The 23,179-nt window shown below is 32.3% G+C and overlaps 1 protein-coding gene across 4 annotated transcripts in view; it reads left to right on the plus strand.

Annotated features, from left to right (window-relative positions):
- LOC126881332 (cytochrome P450 4d2-like) overlaps nt 1-23,179 on the plus strand; it is a 190,855-nt gene that overhangs the window by 34,830 nt on the left and 132,846 nt on the right. For 3 of the 4 annotated variants that reach the window (XM_050645557.1, XM_050645570.1, XM_050645564.1), the window contains exon 2: nt 7,000-7,200. The exons of the other annotated variant lie outside the window; for it this stretch is intronic. In XM_050645557.1, the coding sequence (XP_050501514.1) occupies nt 7,000-7,200 (201 nt within the window). The remainder of the gene's footprint in view (nt 1-6,999; nt 7,201-23,179) is intronic. 4 annotated transcript variants of the gene reach the window in all.

Genomic DNA, 23,179 nt, shown 5'->3' on the forward strand with positions numbered 1-23,179 from the left:
TATTTTTTTACGTTTCTGGATTCTTCTCGATGCCTTCTTTCTTTAAATATGAGGTATTGTTATATTATACAGAGTGAGTTTTATGTATGGAAACGCTCAGTTATCTCGAAAACGGCTTGCACGATTTTATAGATTTTGGTAGGTAGGAGTTTTCTAGTGCGGCCGGTATTAAAGTGCTAATTACATTATTGTCAGATCTTTCGTTTTTCTGGAAATTTAATGAACTTTCTTATTTCAAATGGAATACCCGTTATATTTTTTGCGTTTTGAAGTCCTTAATAAATACTGAATATTTTTCATGCTATATTCCCTATACCTAAATACCACAATTTCAGAGTTATTGCTACATTTACTTAAAAAAAATTTAAGCAAATTATAAAAATCAATTTTTTCGGCCCGGGTAAATACGGGTAAATATTATTTTAGGTTGTTTCGATCATTGGGAACAAAAAATATCTTCTGTAATTTTTCTCTAAAATTAATCGTTTCCGAGTTATAAACAATTTAAAACTGAGAAAAATCGAATAATGATGGTTAAAAATGATGATATTCAAGGTTAAAAAACGTAAACAAAAAATATAATATTTTTGAAACTGCGAAGTACTCCAATTTAAGTTCAACCCTAATTTTATCAGCTACCGATAAGTAGTTTGAGCTTGTTTCATTTAAAACATTGTAAAACGCAAAAAATATACAGGGTATTATATTTGAAATAAGAAAGTTTATTATATTTCCAGAAAAACGGAAGGTCTGACAACAATGTAATTAGCACTGTGATATCGGCCGCATTAGAAAACTCACACATTCCAAAATCTATAAAAATCGTGCAAGTTGTTTTCAGTAGTAATAACCCAAGGACATTGATAATTGCTCGAAAAAATTTTATAACAGATTTCGAAAGCTTGTTGCTTGGAAAGAGACCGACGCCGTAGGCGGAGGTCTGTTGCCTGTAAGCAACAAGCTTGAGAAAGTTGTTAAAACATTTTTGAGCATTTATCAATGTTCGAGGGTTATTCGGATAGAAAATTTTTTGCTGGTTATGAAAAAAAAAATACAGAGCAGAAACAATTTATTTAAATGTGCAATTAACAAAGGAACAATTAGAAAAATTTAATAAAGATAATTAATAATTTCATTAATATTCTCATCAGTATTACAACCAAATCGTGACATTTTGAAATATTGAATATTTGAAATGTCAAAATCGAAATGAAACGAAATGTAGGTATCCATAGCTACATGATTGAGTGAAAACAGCCCATGGGATCTGTTTTCAGTATAATGTTGGTTTTATTGGTTGTATTCAATCAGATGACCACAAATTAATTGATTTCATTGGATTTCTAATTGAGCAAAAAATTTTCGAGATAATTGAGTGTTTACATAAATAAAACTCACTCTGTGGATAGCTTAAAAGTAATTACGTTTTTTTTAAATTAATTTCGTAGCACTATCCACATTCTGCAGAACTGTACTGACTTGACATCAAAAAATCTATTTATCTTCAAATTATTTTTAATGTAGTCTACTATTGTTAAAAATTATTATTATAGTGAAATGTTTAATTTTACTCTACAGGGTCAGTCAAAACTCGGAATGTGTTTTCTTAAATGGAACACCCTATATTTTAGTATTGTAATGAAATAATATTTTATGGTAATTTTTCATTTTTTTAGGCATTCCCTATACCGAACTGGTTTAATTTGTGAGTTATTTGTGATATTTTAAGCCAAATATTAAATGCAACACGTGAAATTTTATAAGTTGGCCGTGAAAATATTCAATCAAACATAATTTTTAGAAAACAAACACATAAATCTAGACTGATCCTTAATTCATTACTATTGATTAAAATAACAAAATACCTACGTAGTTAAGATTGTTGGTGCGTTCAATATTAATAGAAACATACAATATTGTATCTAGTTGGCTATGACTTTAATTCTAAATTTGCTTAAACATTTGAAGGGTACAGGCAAAGAAACTGTTATGTCAATTTTTGCAGAAAATGAGTTTCTGGTCCCCTCTGTTAGCCAGCGATCTCGACTACTATTCTATAAATCAATCACCGCTATGAACGTATTCAGTCGGGAATAACAAAATATTTTAATTTCTCTAGTCAGGCTAAGAAGGTGGCAAACCCGCGTGGTCCCGGCGAAAAAAGTGCTATGTCATATTGTAAACATAGGCTGATACCATCAGCATAAATTCCAGAAAATTTAGTAAATAAGTGAGTTTTCGGCAGTGCATAAATAATAAACAAACACCAGAGAGTCTTAACTTTTAAAACAATTTTTCTCGAAACTTATTATTTTGACAAAGCACCTTCTTTGCCTGTACCCTTCATTTGCTTTGCTTAAACATTGTACCTACTATTTTGATAGTACAAGTTGCTTTGTTACCATTACTAATATTATATTTTCTAATAAGGAACTGATTAATATGGTATTTGTGCGAGGAAAGTATAAAAAAATGTGCTACTAGCAATAAGAATTTATGATAAGCAATTACCTGATAGATGGCAACCAGGAAGAGAAACTTTTCAAAATTTACTAGAACGGTTTCAACGAACTGAACACTTAGATTACGACAAATCTGATCGAATAAAAACTATTGTAAATTATTAAAATAAAATAAATTTAATCCTTAGTGTCACTGAGAATCTGCATATATTAGTACGAACGATCTCGTAATCTAAGTGTCTGGTCCGTCGAAACTATTCAAGTAGACTTTAAAAAGTTTCTCGTCTTGGTTGTCGTCTATCAGGGAATTGCTGATGATAAATTCTTATTGCTAGTTTCAAATTTTTGTTATACGCTCGTAGGACAAAAACCATACTAATCAATTTTCTATTAGAAAAATTCATGTTAGTAATGGAAACAAAGCAACTGGAACTATAAAATAGTATAATGTCAAAAGTTTAAGCAAGTTTATTGTCAAAGTCATAGCCAACTGGGTAAAATATTTTATGTTTTTATTAATATTTTACGCATCAACAACCTTAACAAGCTAGGCATTTTGGTATATCATTCAATATTATTAAATTAAGGATCAGTCTAGATTAATATGTATTTATTTAAAAAAAATAATTTTGATTTAATATTTTCACGGCCAAGCCTAATAAAATTTCACGTACTTTTTGTTGCAATTATTGTTTCGCTTAAAGAATCACGAATAATTCAAAAATTAAAGCAGCAATTGAGCAGGTATAGGAAATGCTTAAGAAATAAGCAAGTACCATACAATATCATTTCATTATAGTACTAAAATACATAATGTTCCATTTAAGAAAACTCAGAAAATACTCATTCCGAGTTTCGACCAACCCTGTATACTAAAATTAAACATTTCGCTATATTAATAATTTTTAACAATAGTAATCTATATTAAAAATCATTTAAACATAAATAGAGTCTTTTAAAAGACGGCTGCGGATCTACATCCGTACCATTCTCTCAGGTTGCGCAGCCACGATACTCTGCGTCTCCCTATGCTTCTTTTTCCTTGAATCTTTCCCATCGTAATCAAATGGAGCAAGTTGTATTTCTCTCCACGTGTAATAAGTCAAGATAGTCTAATTGGCCAGAATATGGATATTTACCTACTAATTTTGGTTACCAATAAACAAAATTAAACTTATACTACAGAGCTCTTCATTGAATGCAGCATGGAATACAATTAATGGAATATTTTTAAATACTGTATTGCAAGAACAGAATTGTTCAAAGAAGACAAACATTACAAATGAGCTTTTTTCATATATTGGCTTATGAATTAAAATAGCGAAAAACATCTCTTCATTAAATGTTTATTTGTTAATTACCAGCTTAATTACATATCCTCTCCCTCCCCTTTGCACACATAAACAAATAACGTGCATGATATGGGTAACATAATAATCATTAATCATCTTTGTTCCCACAGTAGTCTAGTATTTTACAGACATTAAGATACAGAGAAAATACTTAAATAATCTTCAAAATGGTTGTCAGTATTGGTAATAAGAAAGCATATTAGTGGCTAAACACCCCTTTAGGGGTTACGCCGCTTAAGCTCTGTAAATCTATGTTTTGAGGTAGATCAGTCCTGATGTCCTTTATTTAATTTTCTCGGTTATTTTTGTTTACTCTTTCCTATCTCTGGTTTTTTCTTTCCATTGTCGTATATCCGCCTTGCTAAGATCATTTACTATTTCTTGTAACCATGTAGATCTTGGTCTTCCACGTCTTCGTTTGCCAGCTGTTGTCCATTCCAATATTGAGAATATACCTAATCGTAGTTGATCCTGATCTCCAAACGTGTCGTAGTCATTTTGCTCTTTGCTGTTTTATTTTATTTTATTTTACACACTATATCTTCCTTAATTTCGTCTAGTAGCTCAAGGTTCGTTCTTTGTCTAAATTCATTGTCATTTATTTTTATTGGTCCTAATATTGCTCTTAGCATTTTTCTTTCTTGTATTCTAAGGTTTTGCTCTTGTTTTTTTTTTGTCATGCTAAGGGTTTCGTCTGCATACATCATCGTCGGTGCAATTATTGTTTTGTATACCTTCATTTTCGATTTCTTGCTTAATATCTCATTTTTTAGTAATTTTTTATTTGCATGAAAGCTCTTATTTGCTGTAATAATCCTTTCTTTGATTTCTCTTTCTCTTTCTCTATTGTTTGTTATTAATAGTCCCAAATACTTCTCCTACTCTAACCTTATTGTTTTCAAAGTTTCTGTCAAATCTCATTATTTTGGTATTTCTTGGTTTATTTTTAATCCAATTACCTTTGCTTCTGTTACCATTTCGTTTAACATTCGTTTCATTGTTTTTCTATTTGTTGTTATTAGCACAACATCGTCAGCGTATGCTATTATTTGTTCTTCTCTCGTTCTGAGGGTGCCTTTGTTTGTTGATCTTTCTGACGATGTGTTCCAGGACAAGATTAAACAGAGTTGCTGATAACGAATCTCCTTGTCTAACCCCTTTATTTATGACAAAATTTTCTGTGTCTCCAACTTTAGTTTTTATACTTACTACAGTTCTACTCATTGTCATTTTTATTAATCTTCTTAATTTATTTTGTATTCCCATTTCTTTCAGAGCTACCATTAATTTAGATCTTTTTATTGTATCAAATGCTGAAAATCTATGATAAGCAGTTCAATATCTATTTTGCATCCATGTACTTTTTCTATAATTTGTTTAACCGTTTGTATGGCATCTGTTGTTGACTTTCCATTAATAAATCCGCATTGATACTGTCCTATGATATTTGTCGTAGCTTCGGTCAGTCTTCGTTGTATTAAGGTGGACATTATTTTATATGCTGTGTTTAATAGCGTCAGTCCTCTGTAGTTATTACACATTTGTTGGTCTCCTTTTTTATGTATCATGATAATTTGTCCTTTGTACCATTCTTCCGGCATTTTGCTTCGTCCCATATCATATATCTTTTATTAAATTGTATAGTTTATCTTTTAATTCTTCACCAACATATTTCATAAGCTCCATATTAATACAGTCCGATCCAGAGGGTTTACCATTACGGCTGCTACTTATAATTTGATCAACTTCCTCTTTTTTTGGTCGTTCTAGCTGGTTTCCTAACATCATTGTCTCTTCTTCTACGTTTTCATCATTTTTTCTTGATCTTATTTTTCTGTTAATAATTCTTTAAAATAGCTAGTCCAAATTTCTTTATACTCTTCATCGTTTTCTTATACTTTTCCATTTTTATCTTTTATGCCTGTTATTTTTCCTTTAAAGTTTTTTTTCTGCTCGCTAATTTTCTTATAGAATGCTTTTGTGTTTCTTTTCTTACTTTCTTTTTCTATTTTTTTTATCTTATCATCCAACCAGGCACGCCTAATTTTTCTTGTTTTTTTCTTACATTCATTTCTTATTCTATTGTATTCTTCTCTATAATCCTGTCTATTTGTTCTTATCCACATTTGTCTCAATTGTACCTTCTTTTTGAGCAGTTTATATACAATTATGTCATAACTCTACAAGATCCTTTTATTCTTGTGTTCATCCGTTTATTTTATGTTCTTTTTGTGATTAGATTACATGAAATGAGTTCGTGTCATATCTGGGAGCCAAAAGGCAGCACCCTAATCCTCTTGGCCTTTTGGCATAATAATGTGACCGTTAGTGCAAACCATTGAGTCCTTGGAGAGAATATCTTCTTCTTCAAGTGCCACCTCCGAGACGGAGGTCGGCAATCATCATAGTTATTCGGACTTAAAAGACGGCTGCGGATGTACATCCGTACCCTCCTCTCAGGTTGCGCAGCCACGATACTCTGCGTCTCCCTATGCTTCTTTTTCCTTGAATCTTTCCCCGCGTAATAAATTGGATTAAGTTGTATTTCTCTCCACGTGTAATAAGTCGAGATAGTCTAATTTGCCAGAATATGGATATTTATCTACCAATTTTGTTTACCAATAGACAAAATTAAACTTATACTACGGAGCACTTCATGGAATGCAGCATGGAATACAATTCATGGAATATTTTTAAATACCGCATTGCAGGAATAGAATTGTTCAAAGAAGACAAACATTACAAAAGAATTAATTACAAAAGAACATTAAATGTTTATTTGTCAATTACATTTGTTAATTAACAAATAACGTGCATGTGGGTTACATACTAATCATTAATCATCTTTGTTCCCGCAGTAGTCTATGTATGTTACAAACGTTAGGAAACAGAGAAGATACTTAAATAATCTTCAAAATGGCTGTCAGTATTGGTAATAAGAAAGCATGCTTGTCTCAAATTATTGTTCATAGAGTAAAAATTGTAAAAATTTAATGTTACACTGGTAATGCGTGTTTTATAGCAAAGTGTAAATGGCGTAAAGAGCGATTTTTATAATTTTAGCGCCACATCCCAGGTGACAGGATTGTCCATTGTGAGTATTAATGGTGGCAAATGCCACAATAAAGGCAATACAATTTTAAAACGTTAATTTAATAGAAATAATATAATATTTTCAATTTCAGAGTACCTTGGGACTCTTATGAAATACCATGACCTTTATGGACCAGTTATTAAGGTTTACGACGGTCCTCTTCAAGTTGGTGTTTTAATTAAAGATGCAGAATTAATTGAACGCATATTAAGTTCAAACAAGCTCATAGACAAAGCTGAACGATACGAATTCATCCACAACTGGCTTTCTATGGGATTATTGACCAGTACAGGTAAAATTTGTTTATTTAAAAAAGTAATATATTTTTGTACTATCTTACACTTCCTGGCTATTTGGTTTCTCTTTTATACATTTCTGATTTACTTAAAGATAACCATTAATTTAACAACGCCATATTTTCTTATTTGATATTGTAATTTTCTACTTCAGTGTCTTACTGACGCAAAACAAATTTACCAATTCGTAAATATATTATACAGGGTGTCCAGAAACTCTACCGATAAACGAAGACAGGAGATTTCTCAGATTCTCAAATTCGTCTCTACCTTCTGCTTTTCAGCCAGAATGTTTGTCGTCTACCAGGACCCCTTTTCGTTTGATTTTACCATTCATAATAAGCTGTCACAACTCGTACTTGTCATTTCTAAGTATGTGCCCAAATATGCTGTCTTTCGCCTTTTAATCGTGGTCGAAAGTTTTCTGTCTCTTCCCATTCTGTGCAACACCATTTCGTTCGTAACATGATTTTAAGACAATTTAACCCAATTCACCAAGTCCGAAAATGCTTCCTAAGGGAGCTAGAGCTCTTTGAAGATGGCGTCATGTAATTAGTTTTTCTTAACCTTTAACTACACGCGCTGGCGTACTTTGTACGCCAGATATAAGAATTCTACTGCAAATATATTTAAAAATTTAATTTTTGACCTTGTTTATCTCTCTAACCTATCACTGGAATGTGCTTTACAATTTGGTTTTAGTTTCGTTATAATCGGCTTTCTGGGAAGATCGTAATTTACAGTTTATTATTTGTTGTTTCCGGTGCCGGACAATATACGCCACAATTATATTAATATATGTAGTAACATAAGTACTGAGGCGTTTTACATGTCTGCTCTAATGGGATCAAGGAAAGACTGTCTACTAAGATACTGGGGGGTTGAAATGGGGCTAGTAGAAGGAACAGACACATAAAGCTTCATGCATACGACAGCTCATTTTTTGTGCGGTGGCGGGTCGTAGATTCGTTGGGAGGGGTAGGAGGGTTTAAAGAAGACTAACTACATAACCAAATAAGCAAAGGATACTTACACAGACTTGAGGACTTTCCTACTATTTAAACAAATTGGGACGCCGTTTGAAAAATCCTCAAATTCTCATATCGAGTACTTACTGGAAACCAACTGGGGGACATTCATCGTAGATTCCTCGTTGGGGTTATACTGGGCTATCATTTACCTTTATTGGCTTCTATGCCAAAATATTTTCTTCTGTTCTAAAACTTAATTCACTTGTATTAGTTATCTGGTTAATAATTTTCTTAAAGAAAGAGGTTACAGAAATAAAATTGTGTACATTTTATAATGTTTATTTAAACCTTACTTTGAGAATAAACATATTCTCAAAAAAGAAATGAATAATAAAAAACAAATACATGATTTTACAATTCTTAACCTTATTTTTAGCAGTGTACCAAAACAAAAATTTGACTTATGGCTGTCAAAAGTCACTGCCATTAAATTTACTTTACATAAAACTTTCCATGTTGAAAACAAACTATTTAAATATTTAAAACCTTTACCAAAATAATATCCACTTGTGAATTTATTTAAAATAAACATTATCATACCTTAAAACAAAAATCCATGTCACACGTTCAAACACTTATCCAAAATTTTCCATTCTAAGCGGGGCTGGGAGGGAAGACATTCAATTTTGAACCAAACAGGACACAGGATAAAATTGATACCAAATCAAATATAATCGGGGTACTTCAATACAGGAATGTTACCATAACATCATAAAAAACAGGAAACCAGGAAACCACGCACTCTTTTTTACCGGCAAATCAAACTGCGTAACAATAAAACTGTTTCACAATAATATATCCACTTAAAATGCTGTGAAACTATTGTAATAATATTCCGTGACAAGTTACAAAACCTTTAGTTCTTCTACCACAAGAAGAAAACAATTTTAAAAGCTGGCAAAGTGCGTTTCTTTGTGAGTCTGTTGAGTTCTAACAAAAAAAGATATGTTCTACTCGAACATACTTTCAGAACTGCCTTGCATCGTCACGTCTCTCTCGCGTCCAACGGATGCATTTCTTCCCGATCTTTCGACCAAAACTATTGACCAATCGTCAACTACAACTCAAGGATCTTTCAAAATTCAGACCAATAATATCATAGGATTTTTAGCGCTCAAAACTTAAGGGAAATATACTGGGACTTTTTGAGGATTCATTCTAGAATAATAAATGTTTATACAAGTAAACAGGAAATTTCCTATGATTTTACTATGTTGTGAAACAAACGGTATTACGCATAAGCAGGGACGGTTTAGAAATTTTAAAGATATTTAAACTCACAAAATGAAATAGAAAAATAAATATTTTTCTTGGGATAGGATATAAAATTAATGGATATTTTTTATAAAACATTGTAGTAGAAATCCATCTGCTACAATAGCCTCCTCGGAAGAGAGGAAACTGGATTACCTGTTCAGTTTTCGATAACTACAAAAATCCAACATTGACATTTTGGGTGTGACAGGACAACAATACCAAAATATTTAAATAATGGCTAATGGGGATTAAACAAAAACAAAACATCATTGTTAGGGAGTGGGCTAGCGTGCCATCAATCGCCAGACTCTTTAAAGTCGAATAGACTAAAATGTTTAAAGACTCTACCAAGAACTGTAGGTGACAAGAGTTTCTGTGTCTTGGGAAAGAAATTAATCTTGTGCCCTGTGTGTACCTCGCTGACATCCACTGCAGTAACACAAGTGATATATATATATATATATATATATATATATATATATATATATATATATATATATATATATATATATATATATATATATATATAAGTTAACGACCCACATTCCGCAACATCAGCTAGAACACGATAATGACCGTGAGAAGAGTAAGTCCCTGAACCAGAGAAACGCTGACGAAGACATCATACGTTCATAGTTATCAAAATGTTACATTTTCATTTCTTAGTTTTAGAATTATAATTGTTTAGTTCAGATTTTGCTTTCAAACTGTAAAGACTACTTTCTTGTGTTAAATAAATATTTTTTAAAAAGGGACTTTCGGAAAGATTTTATATTTCTGGCGCAGTCAGTAGGATAGTCAAACGGGCGTTAGCGAATATAACTCTCGGTTCGTTTTTACGATTTTTTGACTATTCGAACAGTTTTCGTGAAGTGAATTCCAGTTGGGCGAATTGAGTAACCTGACGAGAAGATTCGTACCGGAGAGACTTTCAAGCGAATATTGTGAGTGTCTCGACCCAGTTCCGAAGCAGTTCCATGGACAAGATCGCTACATTACTGTAAGTGTTTAATGTCATATAGAGAGCCTAATTTAACACTAGATTCTGATTATTCAGACAGTAGTAACTCAGATACAGATTCTGACTCAAATTTAACTAATTTAGCTAATTTACCTTTTAATAAAAATAATATAAGTTTTTCGAAAATATTAGAATTAAATAATAAATTTAAAATGGCTGTTCCACAAGTTCCTCAACTAAAGAAAGAATACTTAGATATGATTCCAGATTTTGAAGGAAATCATACGTTACTTCCTAGATTTTTAGAAATTTCCGAAAAACTTGTAACCAAATTTTATAATGCTACAGATGTGAATGATTTTCAAAATGAATATTTGATGTCAAGCATAATTGCAAAAATAAAAGGCGAAGCCGCAGTTAATATTTCTTCTTGTAATCTTAGAACTTGGCAAGATTTAAAAAATGCTTTAATTAATTCTTATTCAGACAAAAGAGATATTTATACTTTAAACATAGAAATTTCAGATTTGAAACAAGGCAATAATGAATCCCCATTTGATTTTTATAACCGAATACAAAAATTATTAAATCTTCAAATATCTGTCTTGACCTCAAAAACTGAACATGCTGCTGAAATTAATATTCTTGGTAGCTTCTTCCGAAATTTAGCATTAAGAGTTTTGTTACGTGGGTTAAAAGAACCTCTTGGTACCTTAATGCGTACAAAGAATCCTCCAGATTTAAATTCTGCGTTAGGCATCCTCACAAATGATTTTCAGATATACCTCGACCAAAATAATTCTTCTCAAAGCAAAAATCACAAATCTTATCAAAATAACAATTATTCGTCTAGACCAAAATCCAATTTCCGACAAAACCAACAAAATAATTATCAACCCCAAATTCAATATCAACCCCAAACTCAATATCAACCAAGGAATCAATTTCCAATACAGAGAAATACTATGGATCCTCCGAATCCCCAACCGAATCCTCAAAATATGAGACAAAATAATCAAAATAATTATTTCCAAAATAATCCTAGTACAAGTAGGAATTTTAATCGAAACTCCAATGTATTCCAGCCAAATCCAAACAGAAAATTCTCAAACCCTACTCCAATGACTATCACAACCAATAATACTTTCAGACCATCACAAAACTTCCAAAATAGGACTCGTTTCCGTAACCCCAATAATTTCGCAAGCCAAAATATTATTCCGGAAGAACTGCATAACATAGATAATACAGACTGTCCTGAAAGTTCATCCCAAGAACCTTTTTTAGAAGAGATAGCCTCGGAAGAAAACCAGAGCATGTAGAATTATTAAACTTAACTAACAAAGAATGTGAATTGCCGTACATAATTTTCCCTGAGCATAATTTAAAGGTCCTTATAGATACTGGGAGCACTAAATCTTTTATTACACCAAAAATAGGTGAAAAATATTTTAAAAATTCAATATTTAAAAAACCATTTCAAATTTCCACTGCTCTTGGAACTACTAAGGAAAATTTCTGTACCGTAATTCCTTCTTCCTCTATATTTAGGCATAAAAAGCCAATAAAATTAACTTATCATATTTTTAAGTTTCATGATCATTTTGATTGCTTATTAGGATTAGATAATTTAAAACTATTACAAGCAAATATCGATTTAGTAAATAATTTATTAAGAACACCTTGTTCTTCAATTAAAATTAACTATTATAGTCCGAGCGCTGGCAGCACGAATTGTATAGTAGTGTCTCCACGTTCCGAACAAGTAATTAAATTAAATATAAAAAATATAGAAAATGGTGACGTTATCGTACCTTATACAAAAATAGGGAAATTAGAAATTCCCCAATGTCTTACTAAAGTTGTTAATAAAGAAGCTTTATGCACTATTACTAACTCATCAGAGTCACATTTTAAAGTTGATTTAACTTCACCAATAGAAGTTGAAAAGTTCGATGAATACGAAAAAATAAATCATCCTAATCTTAATTCTATTTATGCCGAACAATTCAAATTTGATATTTCTAAAATCCGCACGGAACATATGAATACCGAAGAGCGGAATTCAATTTTAAAGCTGATAAGAGAATTTTCGGACATTTTTCATATTGAGGGCAACCAATTGTCTTTCACCAATAAAATTAAACATAGTATAAAAACTTCTAATGAGATTCCAGTATATTCTAAATCATATAGATATCCGGAAATATATCGTAAAGAAGTCCAAAATCAAATTCAGGGCATGTTAGATCAAAATATTATCCGACATAGCAATTCTGCCTGGTCCTCGCCTATCTGGGTTGTCCCCAAAAAACTTGATGCCTCCAATAAACGTAAATTTCGTGTTGTAGTCGATTATCGACGTTTAAATGCTATTACTTTAGGAGATAGATACCCCCTTCCAAATATCACTGACCTCTTAGACAAATTAGGGCGTTGTCAGTACTTTACCACGCTAGACTTGGCTTCTGGGTTCCATCAAATAGAAATGGCAGAAGAAGATATCCCAAAAACCGCTTTTAACACCGAAAATGGTCACTATGAGTTTCTTAGAATGCCATTTGGACTTAGAAATGCCCCAGCTACATTCCAGAGAGTAATGGATAACATACTAAGAGGCATACAAAACGAAAAATGCCTTGTCTACCTAGATGATATTATTATATTTAGCACTAGCCTGCAAGAACATATTACAAATTTAAGAGAAGTATTTCAGAGACTACGTGAATCTAACTTTAAAATACAGTTGGACAAATCCGAATTTTTAAAGAAAGAAGTGGCTTACTTAGGTCATATTGTCACTCCAGAAGGAGTAAAGCCCAATCCGGATAAAATAAAGGCTATTAAAAATTTCCCAATACCTGCTACTACCAAACAGTTAAAAGGCTTCCTCGGATTATTAGGATATTATCGAAAATTTATTAAAGATTTTTCAAAAATTACAAAACCCTTAACATTGCGACTAAAAAAAGATAATGAAATAAATATTAAAGACGAAGACTATGTACAGTGTTTTAATATCTGTAAAGATCTTCTTACAAATGAACCAATTCTGCAATATCCTGATTTTACTAAACCATTTAATCTGACAACAGATGCAAGTAACTATGCAATAGGTGCAGTTTTAAGTCAAGGAAAAATTGGTTCTGATCTCCCAATTGCCTACGCGAGTAGAACACTGAATGATTCAGAAATAAACTACTCTACCATTGAAAAAGAACTCCTAGCTATAGTCTGGGCAGTTAAGTATTTCCGACCCTATATTTTTGGACGTCGCGTGACTCTCGTGACAGATCACAAGCCTCTTCAATGGCTATTTTCATTAAAAGATCCCAGCTCAAAATTAGTTCGCTGGAGATTAAAACTCGAAGAATATGATTATGAGATTGTATATAAAAAAGGTGCTCTAAACACAAATAGCGATTGTCTATCAAGAATACGATTAAACGCAAACGAAACTCATGACATAGAACCTGAAACAAATCAAGACTTCTTAGATTATGTAGAAAATTTTGATGAAACTTTATTAGGTACCCCACATAACGTCGACTCAGAGTCTTTGATTGTTGAACCTGACGAAACAATAAATGGCCAAAATGAAGAAGATATCAATGAAAATGACGGTGCTACAATCCACACAAATGAAGAAAATCCCATCACAGGTATACCCATATCAGAAAGATCAGTAAACACTGGAATGAATCAAATTATCATTTCTCAAGTTAATTACGAACCAGCAGAACCATCTATTATAAAACTTTACGATAAAAAACAAAGAACTCTCGTACAATTTTCAAAAAATGACACTGAACGTGACATAGTTAAATTTGTAAAAGACTATATAATACCTAAAGTTAAATATCATCTGTACTTCGAAGATCCTATATACGAAACTTTTAGTAACGTTGTACAAAAATATTTCAAAAATTCGCAAATAAACCTTATTAAATGCACCAAGAAGTTAATCGATATCCCACCAAACGAAATTGAAGAAATAATAAAAAATTATCACGAAGGAAAACAGAACCACAGAGGAGTAGATGAAACAGAAAATAGAATAAAAGCCTTATATTATTGGCCGAATCAAAGAGCATCTATCCAAACTTATATAAACGATTGTGAAATTTGCCAATTAACAAAATACGATAGGAGACCTATCAAACCCTTATTTAATATAACACCTACTGCAACTAGACCCTTCCAAATTGTTCACCTAGATTCAGTCACATTAGAAAAAACAAAATTTTTAACTATAATAGATTCTTTTTCTAAATATGGTCAATTATATAAAATAAATTCAGCCCAAGGTATCGAAGTAGCAAATGCATTAATTCGATATTTTACTCATCACTGCATACCAGAGCAAATAATATCTGATAATGGGACCGAATTAAAAAATTCAGTTGTCAAAGAACTTTTAGAGCTACATAAAGTAAAAGTACATTTTATAAGCTCTCAACATCCAGAATCTAATGGAATTGCTGAGAGATTCCATTCAACCATAATCGAACATATTAGACTACTAAATAATCAAAAAGAGTACAAAAATGACCATATTGAACAAAAAATAAATTACGCTTTACTAGCTTATAATAACAGCATCCATTCAGTAACAAAAATGAAACCACATGAGTTGATTACGGGACATATAGATAGTAATTCTCCTTTTGATATCAATATCGAGCAACAAATTTTAAATAATTATATTTCAAACCATAAAGAAAAAATGAAAATACTTTATTCTAATATCAATAAATCCTTGCAAAACGTAAAAGAAAAAGTAATCTCTAAAGCTAACGAAAATCGAGAAGAATTGCCCGAAACAATCCCTACTAAAGTATTTGTTCGTAATAAGCAATATCAAAGTAAAACAAAAAATAAATACCAAGCTGAAGAAATAAGTAAAATTAATAAAGAAAGAAAAACCGCGAAAATAAAAACTAGACATAAAAATACTGCCGAAAATATTCATTTTTCTAATGTTAAACGACCTAAAAGAAAACCTTACAAATTTTCAGGTACCTCGCAATCGGATGCGCAGCAATCCAAATAAAAGATGTTACCCATAATCTAGGCATATTACCAATCAAATTGGGACCTGCCAAACTTCAAAAATCTAGCCACACTTTTGTCCATTACTATAACTTAAATCCACTTTTAGAAGAGTATGATAACTTAAATATGCAATATGATCACCTAAAAAATAATCTTTCTAATTGTAAATTTTTCAATAATGAAACAAAAAATTATGTTAATTTAGTAGAGTACGTCAAAGATAATATTGAGGAAAAATTTGAAAACCTAAACATACATACCAAGTTACAAAAAAATAAAAGAGGTATTATCAACGGTTTCGGTTCAATTATTAAAGCTATAACAGGAAATTTAGATGCTGAAGACGGCGAAAAAATTAACTCAATACTAGAACACTTAAAGACAAACGAAGCAAACTTGCAAAGCCAAATCAATAATCAATATTCGCTAAGCCATGAAATTATCAGTAACTTTAATGAAACAATTCAAAATATTCAAGAAAATGAAATTAATTTAAAATCCAAAATTTTAGCAATAAAAGATATAGTAGATTTCCAAACAAATCTTGAAAATGTCAATTATTTGAAAGACATGTTTAATGAAATTATAATAACATACAACTTAATACTCGATACAATGGAAAATGTCCAGAATTCGATTACATTTTGCAAATTGAAAACATTACATCTTAGCATAATAAAATCAAACGAATTATTTAACGAACTCCAAAAAATTTCGTCACATTACAAAGCACAGCTACCATTTGAAGTAAAATATGAAAACATTTTAGATTTCGAAGCTATTTTACAAATAACTTGCAAAATAGAAAAGAATCAAATACAATATTTTCTTTCAATCCCTATTGACTATGAATCCAATTTTGATCTTTATCATTTATTGCCAATTCCCACAAAAAGTAAGTCAGAATTTGTCATCATGTTACCAAACTCAAGATATTTATTAAAAAATGAAAAAATTATATTTCCTCTAAATGACATCTGCACACATAGTAAGATCTTCCAATGTCCTGGTTATCTGCAAATTAATCACGAGCACTCATGTGAAGACCAAATTTTATTTTTTGGCAACTCTACAGACTGCCAATACCTAAAAGCGAAAATTCCAGGAAACCATATCGAAATTATTCCAGAAATCAACCAATATTTAGCTGTCTTTCCTAAAGAAGAAAAACTAATCATTAAATGTGCAGAAGAAACGCAAATAAAAATTCTGAACGGCATTTATCTGATAGAGAATGCACCCTGTAAAATTATTTTCCAAAATCAAGAATTAACCTTTCAAGACGTCACATCAGGGCAACCAATGATGATAAACTCACCACAATTAAATTTCGATATAATTAAAATAGCACCAATGGAAATAAAACTAAATTCGCTAAAACTTAAAGATATTCCAAATCACGAAATAAAACCAATATTTCAAAATACGGCTCTGTACCACATTCCAAGTATTTGGACAATTCTGTTGTACATTGGAATAATTACAACACTTATTATTTTACTCAAAAGGAAAATAGCAAAAACAAAGAGAAACGATTCCATAGAGGAAAAAGAAGAAAGTCCTAACCCCGGCATAGAACTCCCTCGCATGGCTTCACTCTTGGGGAAGAGGAGTTAACGACCCACATTCCGCAACATCAGCTAGAACACGATAATGACCGTGAGAAGAGTAAGTCCCTGAACCAGAGAAACGCTGACGAAGACATCATACGTTCATAGTTATCAAAATGTTACATTTTCATTTCTTAGTTTTAGAATTATAATTGTTTAGTTCAGATTTTGCTTTCAAACTGTAAAGACTACTTTCTTGTGTTAAATAAATATTTTTTAAAAAGGGACTTTCGGAAAGATTTTATATTTCTTATATATATATATTATATATAACATATAATATATACCATATAGCAGGGCAGACACAGCCTCATCACCTCGTTGCCTAACCGGGACTGGTTTTCAAAAACTAAAAAGAATTTACGGCAGATAAATATCTGCCCAAACTCTACTAACACCTAGCGAGTTTCACGGGACATTCGGCAACGGTTCTGCAAAAGGAGGATTTAGACAATCCAGTCTAAATACCTCATTGAGATAAAATGTCACAAATAACTTATCTCAACAACTCATTCAAACAAAACCAACAAAGGGGGTGCGTGTGACAAAAACAAAAGACCAAAAAAACTAGTATACTGGATTCAAACGGGATATCAAACCATTTAAATAAGACCAAATAAATAAACGTAACACATGACATAGGAAATACTACATCATTAGTCTTTCATAAAAGCCTTTCATGAAAGTTCACAAGACAACTTTCTCATTTTCAAATCACTAACTGACTTTTCCAAAACATGAGTAGATCTTACTTTTCCAAAACATGAGTAGATCTTACTTTTCCAAAACATAAGTAGACCATATTTTTCCAAAACATAAGTAGACTGGGGTCTCTTCCAAACTGGGGTTAGACTACTTTTTCAAAACAGGGATGAAAGCAACACACAAGAGAAAGACCAAAGGGACATTGGAAAGAATGACAGTTCCGACGAACGACCACTTCCATTTATCCACCGAAAGCAGGCTTCACCTGTACTCAACGCGGCCAGATCCTAAGCTCACCAGCCTTGTCACAGCTTCTGCTCTTGGCCTACTTTCAATGAATAAACACAAGAGAGGTCAACGAACTATTCGCCAAAAAAAATCAAACTCCATCACGGACAGGGGCTTACAGACATTACGGGATAACAGACTCTAAAATTTCCAGACAAAACAGGGATCGACAAACAAAAAGAAAACTACAGACTCAAAGACTTCTAGTCATACTCCATATACATGGGCTTACAAACACAAATAATACTGAAATTTGGTTCTTAGTCATACTCCATATACATGGCCTTACAAACACAAATAAATATTGAAACTTGGTTCCTATATGAGCTTACACAAATAAAACTGTTCTTGCTCCGACTATTAATGGGAGTGTTCCTAGACAACTGAACAACACTTCCTCATCACGAGTATTACACTTGTGATATGCCAGATACAAGAAAACATACATCATTTTTATGAACAAGTGGAGGGGCCTCGCCACGGTTTCCCTCTTCACTTTTTCATGGGGTTACTTTTTCTTCACTTCTCAAACCTTTTTCAACTAATCATTGGTATCCATTTCGACACCTACAAAGGTAGATTAGTCAAAAAAAAACAAGGACAACACAGATAAGTGGAGGGGCCTCACCACAGTTTCCCTCTTCACTTTTTCTTCATCAAAGAGTTTTTTCAAAACAGTGTCGACAGAGAACGCTATCTTCAAATCTAACAGCGATAGCTTTTCTCCTGGCTGCTTGAAAAAACAAGGGGTTTACTTCTTCATCAATAAGTGGAGGGGCCTCGCCACGGTTTCCCTCTTCACTTCATCATGAACAAGTGGAGGGGCCTCGCCACAGTTTCCCTCTTCACTTCTTCATGGGGTTACCTCTTCAAGGATGACTTCTCTAACTAACCTGTGGCATAACATACCCAATATAGATAGGCTTTTCTGGAAAATCACGGGACTTACTCACACAGACCATACCGAATTAGCTCATACACGGACCATACCAACAATATCACACATCTACTCAAACGACCAAATCAATAATCACAAAAAACGTTTATTCTGTAAAAAACTGTTGATCTATAAGAATACATGCAAAAAAATATAACATATTGTTATACTCTATAAGTGGATTCAATATTAAAAACATTTTCCAAAACGTAACTTTTACCAAAATTTTCAAAAAAATTTAAACGTTACTTATACCAAAATTTTCAAAACAAATTTTTTACTCATCTGTTTGTATATATCATTTATCAATATTTTCCAAAAAATTTAACCAATGCTTTCATCATGGGTACAATATCAATACACTATAGTAAGTACGCTACAATATTTAACATACTATTCTGTTGTACGATACATACAATACAATACCAGTATACTACGGTTTACATAATATGGGGTTACAATATAAATACACTATGATGTATGAAATGGTACATACTTATACAATCAACAGTATGACCAAATCAACACCACAATACAAAGTGTACATACTTACACCTCTTTGGAAAAATTATTAACATTCGTAAACAAAAATTACAAAAATGGGCTCTTTTATGGGAACTAAAAGACAAACAGTTTCGGGGGCACTAAAAGATTTGAAACAGTTTCTAGGGGCAAGAGAAGAGAAATCTGGGCAAAACTACTTGGGAAGACTAATGCGATATTTACTCGGGGTCAAACTTCAGGGTAAATGTTACAAGTATTAAAAGTGTAACACCAAGTGGGAGTGGCTAAAGACATTGGGGACTAGTAGATAGGCTAACTACTAGTGCAAATGGTATACAAGCTAAACTTGTAACAGTGGGTATCCAAAACAGAAAAAGAGTCGAGCTTCCATGTTGTCGGAAACACCTGTACCACACACTGAGATTAGGCTGCCCAAGGGGACGGGCACTGCCTTAACAGTTGTAGCACAAACGGGACCGAAAGGAGGCTAACAAGACATGATAGTTGGAGCATATACTACTGGGGTCAGAGGGCTAGAAATAGGCTAAAAAATAAGTCGAGCCCCACACGTTGGGTGCAAGTTGAAGCGTTTTACACGTCTGCTCTAATGGGATCAAGGAAAGACTATCTACTAAGATACTGGGGGTCGAAATGGGGCTAGTAGAAGGAACAGACACATAAAGCTTCATGCATACGACAGCTCATTTTTTGTGCGGTGGCGGGTCGTAGATTCGTTGGGAGGGGAAGGAGGGTTTAAAGAAGACTAACTATATAACCAAATAAGCAAAGGATACTTACACAGACTTGAGGACTTTCCTACTATTTAAACAAATTGGGACGCCGTTTGAAAAATCCTCAAATTCTCATATCGAGTACTTACTGGAACCCAACTGGGGGACATTCATCGTAGATTCCTCGTTGGGGTTATACTGGGCTATCATTTACCTTTATTGGCTTCTATGCCAAAATATTTTCTTCTGTTCTAAAACTTAATTCACTTGTATTAGTTATCTGGTTAATAATTTTCTTAAAGAAAGAGGTTACAGAAATAAAATTGTGTATATTTTATAATGTTTATTTAAACCTTACTTTGAGAATAAACATATTCTCAAAAAAGAAATGAATAATAAAAAACAAATACATGATTTTTCAATTCTTAACCTTATTTTTAGCAGTGTACCAAAACAAAAATTTGACTTATGGGTGTCAAAATTCACTGCCATTAAATTTACTTTACATAAAACTTTCCATGTTGAAAACAAACTATTTAAATATTTAAAACCTTTACCAAAATAATATCCACTTGTGAATTAATTTAAAATAAACATTATCATACCTTAAAACAAAAATCCATGTCACACGTTCAAACACTTATCCAAAATTTTCCATTCTAAGCGGGGCTGGGAGGGAAGACATTCAATTTTGAACCAAACAGGACACAGGATAAAATTGATACCAAATCAAATATAATCGGGGTACTTCAATACAGGATAATCGGGGTACTTCAATACAGGAATGTTACCATAGCATCATAAAAACAGGAAACCAGGAAACCACGCACTCTTTTTTACCGGCAAATCAAACTGCGTAACAATAAAACTGTTTCACAATAATATATCCACTTAAAATGCTGTGAGACTATTGTAATAATATTCCGTGACAAGTTACAAAACCTTTAGTTCTTCTACCACAAGAAGAAAACCATTTTAAAAGCTGGCAAAGTGCGTTTCTTTGTGAGTCTGTTGAGTTCTAACAAAAAAAGATATGTTCTACTCGAACATACTTTCAGAACTGCCTTGCATCGTCACGTCTATCTCGCGTCCAACGGATGCATTTCTTCTCGATCTTTCGACCAAAACTATTGACCAATCGTCAACTACAACTCAAGGATCTTTCAAAATTCAGACCAATAATATCATAGGGTTTTTAGCGCTCAAAACTTAAGGGAAATATACTGGGACTTTTTGAGGATTCATTCTAGAATAATAAATGTTTATACAAGTAAACAGGAAATTTCCTATGATTTTACTATGTTGTGAAACAAACGGTATTACGCATAAGCAGGGACGGTTTAGAAATTTTAAAGATATTTAAACTCACAAAATAAAATAGAAAAATAAATATTTTTCTTGGGATAGGATATAAAATTAATGGATATTTTTTATTAAACATTGTAGTAGAAATCCATCTGCTACAGTACATATTTCAATTGTTTGTAGTCATTATGGCACAAAATATATTTTTCTTTATAAACAATACTTTTTCTCCTGCAAAAAATCACATTTCAAAAAATTTTTTATTAGTAATTTTATTTATCATGGAATCCAGTTATTCCATGATTCCAGTTATAAATCCCAATTGGCTTACTGAGAAGGAACTCCAAGTATTTACTGATGTCGAATAAGGTTTATAACAAACAACTAAGTGTATTTTTTCAAAAAATAATAAACAAATCCGCTGTTTTTAAGTGTATTTTCTTGTGGCGTATAAAGTACGCCACGCGTGTAGTTATGTTATAACTTGATGCGCGGGTAGTTAAAGGTTAAATACCTCCAGAACGCTTCTATTTAGAAAAACGAAAATTGATATGCATATTTACTTTCCAGAAATAAATCGATCCTATCCATTGCGAATCTCTAGTATCGGTCATAGGCGTCCGTTTTGGGTAGGGCGACGGTTATTTTATCGCATAACTTTTTTTCTTTAACCTTTAATTACCCGCGCATCAAGTTATAACATAACTACACGCGTGGCGTACTTTGTACGCCACAAGAAAATACACTTAAAAACAGCGGATTTGTTTAATTTTTTTTGAAAAAATACACTTAGTTGTTTGTTATAAACCTTATTCGGCATCAGTGAATACTTGGAGTTCCTTTTCAGTAAGCCAATTGGGATTTATAACTGGAATCATGGAATAACTGGATTCCATGATAAATAAAATTACTAATAAAAAATTTTTTTAAATGTGATTTTTTACAGGAGAAAAAGTATTGTTTACAAAGAAATAGTATATTACTTTATGACGCGGAGAAGCATGACTTTTCTTGACGCGCCCGATATTACGCGCCGAACGAAGTGAGGCGCGTAATAGAGGGCAAGTCAAGAAAAGTCGCTTCTTTGCCGAATAAAGTATTCTATTTTTTCTTCAAACGTAGCAATTTTCAACCATAAATAGTACAATTCATACGCTATTTTTACTCGAAATTAACTGTGACAACTATCAAAGTCGTCTAGATGTTAGAAATTAAAATAATTAAGTCGTCGGTGGGATTTGCGTCTCCCTGGTTACAGTTGTTTGACAGTTGTTTGCAATTATTAAAGACAGCATATTGTTGTTGCAACCGCAAGCGCAAATTTAGTGCGAAAATGGAAAACCTAAACGAAATTGAGTCCGCGGCTAATGATGCAGTAGCATGTTTGGGGCCCTCCAAGTCCGGAATAAAGTATCGGTTAGCGTACAAGCACTTCCAAGAGTGGTGCAATACAAGAGGAGTACGGCAAGTTACCGAAGACGTTTTACTGGCATATTTTAATATAATGGAAAATGAAAATAAATGGAAATCTTCTACAATGTGGTCACGATACTCTATGATAAAATCCGAGTTAGTTATTAGAAAAAATGTG

The sequence above is a fragment of the Diabrotica virgifera genome, chromosome 1 (assembly GCF_917563875.1).
Source record: "Diabrotica virgifera virgifera chromosome 1, PGI_DIABVI_V3a".
Lineage (NCBI taxonomy): Eukaryota > Metazoa > Arthropoda > Insecta > Coleoptera > Chrysomelidae > Diabrotica > Diabrotica virgifera.